Source organism: Bison bison, unplaced genomic scaffold, assembly GCF_000754665.1.
Source record: "Bison bison bison isolate TAMUID 2011002044 unplaced genomic scaffold, Bison_UMD1.0 scf7180017864148, whole genome shotgun sequence".
Lineage (NCBI taxonomy): Eukaryota > Metazoa > Chordata > Mammalia > Artiodactyla > Bovidae > Bison > Bison bison.
Window position 1 is genome coordinate 4,717,343 of NW_011494720.1, and position 12,219 is coordinate 4,729,561.

Sequence of the window (12,219 nt, forward strand, 5' to 3'; positions counted from 1 at the left end):
CACCCTCTTCCAATAACACAAGAGAAGACTCTATACATGGACATCACCAGATGGTCAACACCGAAATCAGACTGATTATATTCTTTGCAGCCAAAGATGGAGAAGCTCTATACAGTCAGCAAAAACAAGACCAAGAGCTGACTGTGGCTCAGATCATGAACTCCTTATTGCCAAATTCAGACTTAAATTGAAGAAAGTAGGGAAAACCACTAGACCATTCAGGTATGACCTAAATCAAATCCCTTATGATTATACAGTGGAAGTGAGAAATAGATTTAAGGGCCTAGATCTGATAGATAGAGTGCCTGATGAACTATGGAATGAGGTTCGTGACATTGTACAGGAGACAGGGATCAAGACCATCCCCATGGAAAAGAAATGCAAAAAAGCAAAATGGCTGTCTGGGGAGGCCTTACAAATAGCTGTGAAAAGAAGAGAAGCAAAAAGCAAAGGAGAAAAGGAAAGATATAAGCATCTGAACGCAGAGTTCCAAAGAATAGCAAGAAGAGATAAGAAAGCCTTCTTCAGCGATCAATACAAAGAAATAGAGGCGAACAACAGAATGGGAAAGACTAGAGATCTCTTCAAGAAAATTAGAGATACCAAGGGAACATTTCATGCAAAGATGGGCTCGATAAAGGACAGAAATGGTATGGATCTGCAGAAGATATTAAGAAGTGGCAAGAATACACAGAAGAACTGTACAAAACAGAGCTTCACGACCCAGATAATCACGATGGTGTGATCACTGACCTAGAGCCAGACATCCTGGAATGTGAAGTCAAGTGGGCCTTAGAAAGCATCACCACGAACAAAACTAGTGGAGGTGATGGAATTCCAGTTGAACTATTTCAAATCCTGAAAGATGATGCTGTGAAAGTGCTGCCCTCAATATGCCAGCAAATTTGGAAAACTCAGCAGTGGCCACAGGACTGGAAAAGGTCAATTTTCATTCCAATCCCAAAGAAAGGCAATGCCAAAGAATGCTCAAACTACTGCACAATTGCCCTCATCTCACACGCTAGTAAAGTAATGCTCAAAATTCTCCAAGCCAGGCTTCAGCAATACGTGAACCGTGAACTTCCACTTCCTCATGTTCAAGCTGGTTTTAGAAAAGGCAGAGGAACCAGAGATCAAATTGCCAACATCCGCTGGATCATGGAAAAAGCAAGAGAGTTCCAGAAAAGCATCTATTTCTGCTTTATTCACTATGCCAAAGCCTTTGACTGTGTGGATCACAATAAACTGTGGGAAATTCTGAAAGAGATGGGAATACCAGACCACCTGACCTGCCTCTTGAGAAATCTGTATGCAGGTCAGGAAGCAACAGTCAAGAGCTGGACATGGAACAACAGACTGGTTCCAAATAGGAAAAGGAGTACGTCAAGGCTGTATATTGTCACCCTGCTTAATTAACTTCTATGCAGAGTACATCATGAGAAACGCTGGACTGGAAGAAGCACAAGCTGGAATCAAGATTGCCAGGAGAAATACCAGTAACCTCAGATATGCAGATGACACCACCCTATGGCAGAAAATGAAGAGGAACTAAAAAGCCTCTTGATCAAAGTGAAAGCGGAGAGTGAAAAAGTTGGCTTAAAGCTCAACATTCAGAAAACTAATATCATAGCATCTGGTCCCATCACTTCATGGGAAATAGATGGGGAAACAGTGTCAGACTTTATTTGTTGGGGCTCCAAAATCACTGCAGATGGTGACTGCAGCCATGAAATTAAAAGACGCTTACTCCTTGGAAGGAAAGTTATGACCAACCTAGATAGCATATTCAAAAGCAGAGACATTACTTTGCCAACAAAGGTCCGTCTAGTCAAGGCTATGGTTTTTCCTGTGGTCATGTATGTATGTGAGAGTTGGACTGTGAAGAAGGCCGAGTGCCGAAGAATTGATGCTTTTGAACTGTGGTGTTGGAGAAGACTCTTGAGAGTCCCTTGGACTGCAAGCAGATCCAACCAGTCCATTCTGAAGGAGATCAGCCCTGGGATTTCTTTGGAAGGAATGATGCTGAAGCCGAAACTCCAGTACTTTGGCCACCTCATGAGAAGAGTTGACTCATTGGAAAAGACCCTGATGCTGGGAGGGATTGGGGGCAGGAGGAGAAGGGGACGACGGAGGATGAGATGGCTGGATGGCATCACTGACGTCGATGGATGTGAGTCTGGGTGAACTCCGAGAGTTGGTGATGGACAGGGAGGCCTGGTGTGCTGCGATTCATGGGGTCGCAAAGAGTCGAACATGACTGAGCGACTGAACTGAACTGAACTGACAAGAGGCACAAGAATGCACAAATACTGGATTAGGATATTCTGTTATACTTGGAGGTACTGAATGATCTAGGGAAAACACCTTTCTAAAACCACAACCTTTTCCACAAACCATGACTTTAGTGATTGTGTAACAGTGGCCCCTGGAGGTACCTGGGGACAGAGGAGGTTCCTGCTTGGGGCAGGGCTCTTGCAGGAGAGGGGGCTGCGGCCAGGGCCTGACCTCTGGTTTTGTTTCATGGCTCCAGAGAAACTTGAGCACCTCTGAATCAGTCAGCTCCCCAGGGGGTGGCTTCAATCTATACAAACTCAGCAGGTAGTCAATAATTGCTGCTGCTATAAATATTACCATTACTATACTGAGAAGACGGATAAATGAACATGGATGCAAATCTACTAATTCATAATGAGTCACAACTGTCAAAGAGACATGCAAGCTGACTCGTCAGTACATTCCCTTCCCAAGAAAACTACCTAAGGTGCAAGCTCTTATGCTGAGAAGGCTTGCGGAGGCACGGAGCAGGAACAAGCTCATGCAGATGCTGTCGCCACGGTCACTGGTGCTCAGCCCGAGGGCCTGGCCACTCATGGGCACAGGTACAGGGTGCTGGATTCTCCCAGGCCCCGTGCTCTCAGCACCCAGACCCGCTCTCCTTTGGCAGAGGTGCCCTCTAACTGTTCACGCTGTCCTGCTCTTCCTACTTCTGACTTGAAAGACAGTCTGTCTTTGTAAAGACGAATTCCATAGCTACTGGATTTCTTCCTTCATATGCTGATTTTACCAGTTTAACTCACGGAGTTTTGGGGGACCTCCTATGAATGTAACCAGAGGTATAACAATAAATAAAGAGAAATGATGGAAACTGATGTAAGCTCTCTATTTGGCAACATCACAAAGTCCACACGAACCCACCCAGGACGGCAGAGCGTGGGCCAGGACTGGGCCAGGACTGAAACGCAGGAGACCCAGTGGGCAGAGAGGGAGAAGCACAAGGCAGGCAGGCAAAGGCGGGGAGGAGGAGGGGCGGTGAGCCGAGAGCCAGGCTGGGACGAGGGGCGCTCAGGCCACAACCTGACACACTACCAGCAAGTGAGGATGTTTTTAAAAAAATGTCCTGGTTTTCAAAATAACATGCAAAGCGAACAACAGGTGTACAGGTTGATTACAGGTTGATCTCCAGGTGTCACTGCAAAATCCAAAGACTGCCTTAATATTCTAAAATAATGTGATAAAGACATAGAAAGCAAATCCTCAAGATCCTTTCACATGAAGACATTAAAAGGAGCAACAAAATGTTGGAAAAATAAGGTAGTAAGTAACAGAGAAATGGCAGTGTAAGCCACATCAGAAATACGTGTTTGTCGCACAGAGCCGTGGAGCCGGGTGGCCTCATTAGACGTTCGGGAGCACACAGTAACCAGAGAACAGCCATCTTCATTTAAACAGTCCTCACTGTAATCGACTAGTCTACAAACCACCAATTCTAAAGGATCAAGTGTTCAAGGGCAGCCTAAAGCATTATTTTAAATAAAATGACCATAAAGGCGGAGGAAAATAAAGCAGTGATTGTGCTCATAGCTGATACTGTTAATACTCCATGATGGAGTCAAGAAGAGAAACATTCTTTTAGGATTAAGTCAGTCGCTTTAAATCTGTGGGACTGGAACAGGTAAATTATCTTAATCTTAACCTAAACTTAAATTACTTTTTAAGGTTGAAGAGAAAATAAATGAGAAAAGACACTTAAAAAAAAATCAGAACCTCAACTTTCCATTGGAATTAAGTGGGCAGCATTTTAAACACACAGGGACTGGGCATCATCCCCGACAACAGAGCTGAGGGCCCCGGGGCGGGGCCTGGGCCCCAAGGCTTTTCTAAAGCGGGATGATGCTCGTGTGTGGGCAGAAGTGAGAGACGCTGGTCTGGAGAACCGCCTCCCCCAAAGGCTTGGTATCGCTATTTCTTCTCCAACATTCAGTCAAACTACTGATTCTTTAAACAAAAGCTTGTCTGAATATCCAGAATACTGTCACTGAGAACAATACACCAAGGGAATCACATGTCATTTTTTCTTAAAAAACAGATAAATGAAAACATTTTAAAGAAAACAGTTGGGTCTGCTGAGTCACTTGTGGACTTGGCATGAATGGCTACAGAGGTGTCAGGGTTCATTCATTTCCAGAGCTTAACCCAGACCACCACAGAAAGGAGCGACTCCTATTATGAGACTTGAAAACACATTCTGTTCTAAATGGGACAGGGCAGGACTGCGTGTACAGAGCTTCAAAAATCACAGTATTCTGGGCTTGAATCCCACATTCCTGCTACTTACTCATTTTATGGGCCTTATGTAACTTCTCAGGAGTTTAGTTTTCTCACCTCTAAAAATGAGACGATTTCTTCTCTCTCATAGACTTGGTTTAAGAATTAAATACCAGGACTTCCCTGGTGGTACAGTGGATGGGATCCTGCCTGCCAATCCAGGGGACACAGGTTTGATCCCTGGTCCGGGAAAATTCCACATGCCGCTGAGCAACTGGGCTCGTGTGCCACAACTAGTGAAACTCACACACGTAAAGCCCGTGCTCCACATCAAGAGAAGCCAACTCAACGAGAAGCCCCCGCTCACTGAAACTGGAGAAAGCCCACGCAGCAAAGACCCAGCGCGGCCAGATATAAAAAATATTAAATAAATACCACATTACCTCAGATAGTACTGAACTACTGCAAAATTAACAAAATGACAGTCTCATTTAAAAATTACACTTTTAATCATGTAAAGGTAATGTATTATTGTTATTTTATATACTCAAAATCAGTTTCTGAACTCATTCAACAAATATCTGTCGCACCTTGAAAATAAGTCAGGCACCATTCCTGGCACAGCACTGGCAATTAACAGGACAGCAGGAAGTCCTTGCCCTTGTGAGGTTTACATTCTAGAGGTCTTAAGCCAGAGTAAGCAGGGGAGGGGCTCAGAGGTGGTAGGTTTCTTGATTTATTTTCAAGTTTTGGAACAAAAGAATTTGTTGACTGAATGGATATTGGGTATTGAAACAAAGGATTCTTTTAAGATCCAGGGATGCGTTTGCTGTTAACAGACACTGGGAAAGTGGGGAGAATCGCTGTGGGGAAGATCAGGAGTTCAGTCCTGTCCCTGACAGATCTGAGACGCCTATCAGTGAGTCACGTCGCCAGCTGGATATACAAAACTTGGGTGTTCAGTGGGGAAGGGCTGGAAAGAGAGATGTACTAAGATAAACAAAGATAAGGTTTACCTAGAGAAGCCTCTGGACTTAAAAAGATTTCTCTGTACTCTCTACACTGGCAGTGGATAATTATGTCAATGAATTAATTTCCCTGAGATTCCCTGGTGGCTCAGATGGTAAAGTGTCTGCCTGTAATGCGGGAGACCCGGGTTCGATCCCTGGGTGGGGAAGATCTCCTGGAGACGGAAATGGCAACCCAGTCCAGTACTCTTGCCTGGAGAATCCCACGGACAGAGGAGCCTGGTAGGCTATAGTCCATGGGGTTGCAAAGAGTCCGGCACGACTGAGTGACTTCACTTTCACTTTCTATGCACTTTTACTTTCTAGCTCCTTTTCCTTGGGCCTCACTGTGCGGCTTGTGGGATCTTAGTTCCCCAACCAGGGATCGAACCGGCCTGGGCCATGTCAGTGAAAGCACCACATCCTAACCTCTGGACCACCAGGGAAGTCCCTCTGGCTCTTTCTTTATATAAGAAATTCTGCCTTGTGTTAAAGGTCTATAGTTAATCAAAGTTATTTACATTTCAGAAGTTTGCCTTTTAAAAACAGGTGGTTAAGGGACTTCCCTGGTGGTCCAGTGGTTAAGATTCTGTGCTTTCTTTCAATGCAGGGGGTGAGGTTTTGATCGCTGGCTAGGGAACTAAGATTCCAAGACAGTGAGGTGTGGCTGGGGGGTGGGAGAACAGGCAGTTAATACATTATAGGATAAGTGTACTCATCAAGACAGAAAAAAAAAACCAAAAAGTTATTGAAAACACTAAAGTACAGGGACTTCCCTGGTGGTCCAGTGGTTAAGAATCTGCCTGCGAGTGAAGGGGACACAGGTCTGATCTCTGGCCCGGGAAGGTCCCACATGCTGCAGAGCAACTAAGCCCAGGTGCCACGACTACTGACGCCTGCGTGCCCTAGAGCCCATGTGCTCCACAAGAGAAGCCACTGCGATGAGAAGCCCGAGCGCCACGACAAAGAGTAGCCCCCACCTGCCACAACTAGAGAAAGCCCACGCTCAGCAACAAAGACGCAGTGCGGACCAAAACTAAATAAATTAACTTAAAAAAAAAAAAACAAAAAACCCAACAACGCAAGGTACATTAAAGCATGCTTAAGCCATTTATCCTCAGGAGGCTGTGTTATGCTGGAGGCCAGAGCAGGGAGCAGTCACCGGCCCCTCCCTCCACCGGCCCCCAGTCAGCCTCAGCACAGGTGAGCGTGCACACCACCAACCACACGGGGAGCGCAACAAGCCAAGACACTGAAGGCATCTGGTGGACTCCTGACACAGCAGTGACAGCAATGCTGGGAGTGTCAGTGCCTGAGATTCAGCTCTACTCCATCCAGTACTTACACAAAGAACTGCTTATATATCTCATGAAATAAAAGAAGGAAGTTACGTTTATGTATCAGAATTACAACACTATGGCTAAAAAACAAAGGCAAAGACATTCGACTTCAAAGAGGAGGAAACAATACGTATCTTGCTAAATGCCAGACTTAGAGAAGATTAAAACCAACCAACAAAAAACTGAGAAAGATACAGATAACTGAAACATGCTTTTTATTAGTCACTGCTTTTTAAAGAAATGAATAACATCTAACATGGCTATTAGCAGTAGTAAAAATTTAAACATCCAACCACAAGTAAAATTATCTTCCGTTCTCATAATGGTTATAAACACACAGCTTGTAGAATTAAAATTACTGAGGTAGAAAAAAATGAGAACCCAAAGTAGATGAAGATGAAATATGTCTGTACCATTATTCATGGTGCAGCACCTCAGTGTTTGCTGTTGGTTTCATCTAAAATGTTTCATCACATTATTTCGATGTAATTTCTTTACAACATTTTCTAAAATCTATTAAGTGATACTTTAGAAATCTTTCTCAGTGTAAAGGCTAACAGAAGAAAATTCAGGATACCCACCTCTTACCCTTCCTAGAAAAACACTTGTAGGTTTACTGATCAGATTCTAGTCATCAGCTGGTACTGGATTTTCTTTTTACTTTTATCAAAATATATATGTTTAAACCTGTCTTTTGAATTTTTAGTCTGAAAGCTACCAATTTTGTAAATCTTGATTTCACACAAGTCAGAAGCACCAGGATAAAAAGAAAGTCTCACTGAACTATCATTTGCAAAGCACAATCTAGTTAAAAATATTTCAGACCACATTGTTTAATTGGGGACATTAAGTAATAAACTGTATCTCCCAACATAGATAAAAATTCAAAAATAAATTATAACTATGGACTAAAACATAATATTAAAAGAAAAGAAAGTCTTTCTGTCAGCACCCAAATAATTCCTCCTCTGTATATTGTGACACAAGAGCATTTTCAGCTTTCAGGTTTCGACAAATCCTGTTGTAACAACAACTCCCTCCCTTCCCCGCCTCTCTTGTCTTAATTCTCCCACAGCTCAAAAAATGAGATGGAGAACCTGGTATTTATCTTCTAGCACCATCAGCAGTTTTCACCTCTCCAGATTTCTGTGTTGCTCGTTGCTATCTGCAAGTTAACTTGGTGGAGTTTTATCATTAATACTCAGAAGCTGTGAACTGAGCCTCATGAATGTGGTGTCTCCTCATCAGACCTTGTTGGGGTTCAACTGAAGGCGACTGACAGAAGAGAGTTAAGATACTGAAGGCTGCTGACAAAAGGTATGGAAAATGAGGAGCTTCCATAATGCTTGGGGATCTAAATATAGACCTTCGTGTATAACCTGGTTTGAATTATAAGTTGTAAAGCTGTTTTTAAATGCTAGATTTGATATAAATAAATCTTGTCTGGAAAACTGACTTTACATTTTCATGAAATCCAGTTCAGAATTTCTTTGGGAAATAGCTCATGAATTTAACATTATAGGTTCTGTTCTATATGCAGCAGATTTTGGAAGCACGAGAGCGCTATTTAGAACTAAGTTTTCACATGTGACCTCTCTGCTTTTGCCTACTTTCACAGTATTTCACCACCACAACCACTGAAACAAAGTATTCCTTTATTCTCTATGAGACAGAAATGTGAAAGAACAGGCCACAAACTGTACCATGCTTATGGCTGGAGACAGAGAGGAAAAAAAAGATTTCACAGCAATAGCTAAGATGCCAGTATATTTTATGAAAGGAAAAGAGTGACCTTCATTTTGGAGAATGAATTCTAAGCTTTTTATGCAGAGGAAAGCACTTAAGAGTCCAACATTCACTAGTCAGTGAGCACTGTGCTAACTTAATGCAGTGTCATATTGTTTACACTGATTTTGGCCGTCTGTAATTTATCACTGCCAGCACTTGTTAATTAAGATGAACAGGCTGTCTGCAAGTCTGAGATACACTGTAATTTATAAAATGTATTGGTTAATGGGAAGAAAAGAGTTATAATTGGGAAGCTGAGCACAGACTGCACAGACTGATCAACACATAAAGGTTACTCAACCAAAGTGAAAAAAAAAAAACAAAAAGAAATGAGATGCTGATAGGGAATGCTAACAGCAGTCTCACTCTTAAAGAATCCCTTAAGCTGAAAGTGGTCTGAGAAGGCAGCACCTGAGTGAGCTGGCTGGAGTCTGAAATGCTAGAACTCAAACCTGAAAACAGCTGTTATGAAACTACAGACATGTGATTTACTTTTTTTTTCTAGAAACCATAACTTTTATTTTGGTTTCAGATATGAAAAGAAATTTGGAAAACAGAGAAAGAATGAACTGTAGGATGGAAGGCAAAGCCGAGGTACTCTGATGCTACTGACTCTAAGAATTCAAAATCTCAGAGAAATATCCTGAAACGGTAGAATTTACATTTTAAGATTATGAACAAAAATAGAACAATCGAATTCAGACAGCCCAGGATTTAACCTCTTGGGGAATCAATGTTATTATAACTATACTGAACTATACAACTATATTCGCGGGAACACAGGCATGGAGTCGCATTACCGTAGCCAGACATGATGGACCTCGGTGAGTCTCTGAAGCTAAGCCATTTGCTCGTTTGCCTTATTACTTCCCTCTGGAGTCTCTCTCTCTCTTGGTGAGAAAGGGAGTGAGGGAAGTTGACCATTAACGGTGGTTTTTGCCTCCAGATGCAGTAGCATTGTCCCTGCTTCCCACGGGAAGCACACACGAGGATTTCACCAGGAATTACTGTGGTAGGCAGAGGCGGACAGGGTGAGGACGCTGAGAGGGGCAGAAGCGGGAAGCGGGCACTGCCGATCTACTGCTAAGGCGATCTACCACCTAAGTGTCCTAATCTGAAACAATGGTGATGGCCAAGATTATAGACCTATGGTTTCCTTTACCTTTAAGAGTCTATGAAAATGAATGGAATCAGCCTAAGGAAGAGGGAAAAAAACAGGGAAAAAAACACCATTAAATATTGGTGCCATTAAATATCAACTGTCACATGACATAAAATTTAAAAATACTAATAACAATGTCAGTTATAGTTTACTGAGTACCTTCCACAGGTTAGATAACTTCACTACTGTATGTACCTCCATGATACAGACACTATAATCCTCCCACCTTCCAGAAGAGGATATGAGGCACAGCGGGGTTCTGGAAAGCCAGGATGTGACCCAGGTATCTTATTAGATTCAGAGCTCATACTGCCTTGTGTGAAACAGATATGAATCATTATAGAGCCACTCTAACACATCATTCAAAAGTTAATTAGGAAATGCACAAAAGTCAGTATTGCTGTATTTCAGAAACTATTATATTTTCCTCAAAGAAGGCAATAAATATTGTCAGATTAAAACACAGCAAGCACTATCTTTTCCCTCTTATAAAAAGAAAGGGAGGGTGGGTGCAAAGAAAAGTGTGAATTATTTTTCTTACTTTCTCAAATACAAATGATGTGGTTACTTCTGCTTTGTACTTTCAAGATCCTATGTCACTACTTCTGAATCATTTAGAATAACCGGTTTTGCAGCAGACTTCATTTGGGTCAGGGAACGGTTCTGGTCCCCACTAGAAAGGATCTCACATTCTTAAAAGCAAAAGACACTGGCTCAGTTGTTTCAGTTTTGAATAACTTATACCTGAAGGGAGGCAATGGCATACCTTGCTGCTAAGTCGCTTCAGTCGTGTCCGACTCTGTGTGACCCCATAGACAGCAGCCCACCAGGCTCCCCCGTCCCTGGGATTCTCCAGGCAAGAACACTGGAGTGGGTTGCCATTTCCTTCTCCACTGCATGAAAGTGAAGTCGCTCAGTCGTGTCCGACTCTTAGCGACCCCATGGACTGCAGCCTACCAGGCTCTCCGTCCATAGGATTTTCCAGGCAAGAGTACTGGAGTGGGGTGCCACTGCCTTCTCCGAATGGCATGCCTTAGGTAAAGATTTTCCAAATTGGAAATCAGAGATATCATGCTAGTGAGTTTGAGTTCTTTCTATTACTTTCTTCTCCTTCTTTAACAATTCACTTGGGCCATGTGAATGGCATGAAGAGTGTTTAACAGATTTTTAAAATAATCATTTTTCAGTACTGAAAATTTTTCTAATATATATTTATAAATCAATTTTAACAGATGGGTTTAAACTATTCTTATTACTAATAGGGTATTTTAATTAGAAATAACATTTTTTTGTTGTTTTTTTTTATTCCTTTATTTCTCATGTGTTCCCCATCCTGAACCCTCCTCCCTCCTCCCTCCCCATACCATCCCTCTGGGTCATCCCGGTGCACCAGCCCCAAGCATCCAGCATCGTGCATTGAACCTGGACTGGCATCTCGTTTCATACATGACATTTCACATGTTTCAACAACATTTTTAAAACCTGTCATACTATTAAAATCCTTTATCACCTATCCTACGGCTGGAATTCAATGCCTAAATCTCCTAACAAGGTACAGGCCTACCCTATAGACAACTTCAGCAGGGTTTAAATTTTAAGTAAAACTACTACATATAAAATAACTGACAAGAACCTACTGTATAGCACAGGGAATGCTACTCAATATTCTGTAATGACTTACAGAGAATAGAATCCAAAAAAGAGTGGACGTACGTATAACTGATTGACTTTGCTGTACAGCAGAAGCTGTAACATGTTATAAATTAATTACACTCCAATAAACACTTTTTAAAATTTTAAGTCAAGAAACAAAGTGGACATATCCTTCCTTGACTCCATGCACCAAGCACCACCTGACCAAAATCACTGAGGAAACGGCAGCCCCGGGGGCCTGGTGTGAGCTTCTCTCCTGGGAAGCGGTGACCTCGTCCCCTGTGGAGGCCTCGTCAGGTGTGTCTCAGTTTTCACTGTTCACAGAAGTCTTTGTCCTTTCTTTCAGTCCTGATCTTGTCTTCTTTCCCCAGCCTTTTGTTACTTGGTTTTCTACTGTGCAGAAATAGCTACAATTCTGACCGAGAGCCGTCAGGGTTTTCTGGGAGGACAGAGGTCGCAGCGACGTCATGGCCACAGCGGGTGTCCAGCTCCTGGCTTTCGCCCTGGCCTTATCTGGGGTCTCTGGAGTCCTCGCGGCCACGCTGCTACCCAACTGGAAGGTGAACATGGATGCGGGCTCCAACATCATCACGACCATCGAGCGGCTGGAAGGGCTGTGGATGGACTGCACGTGGTACAGCACCGGGATGTTCAGCTGCACTCTGAAGTACTCCGTCCTGGCCCTCCCCAGCCACGAGCAGGCCGCGAGGGCCACCATGATCCT

The 12,219-nt window shown here is 43.0% G+C and overlaps 2 protein-coding genes across 3 annotated transcripts in view; one reads left to right on the forward strand and one right to left on the reverse strand.

Annotated features, from left to right (window-relative positions):
• TFB1M (transcription factor B1, mitochondrial) overlaps positions 1-12,219 on the reverse strand; it is a 65,387-nt gene that overhangs the window by 9,117 nt on the left and 44,051 nt on the right. The window lies entirely within an intron of this gene.
• CLDN20 (claudin 20) overlaps positions 11,564-12,219 on the forward strand; it is a 3,846-nt gene continuing 3,190 nt past the window's right edge. Inside the window, exon 1 of the mRNA XM_010840853.1 lies at positions 11,564-12,213. Within this exon, the coding sequence (XP_010839155.1) occupies positions 11,963-12,213 (251 nt within the window). The 5' untranslated portion in view covers positions 11,564-11,962. The remainder of the gene's footprint in view (positions 12,214-12,219) is intronic.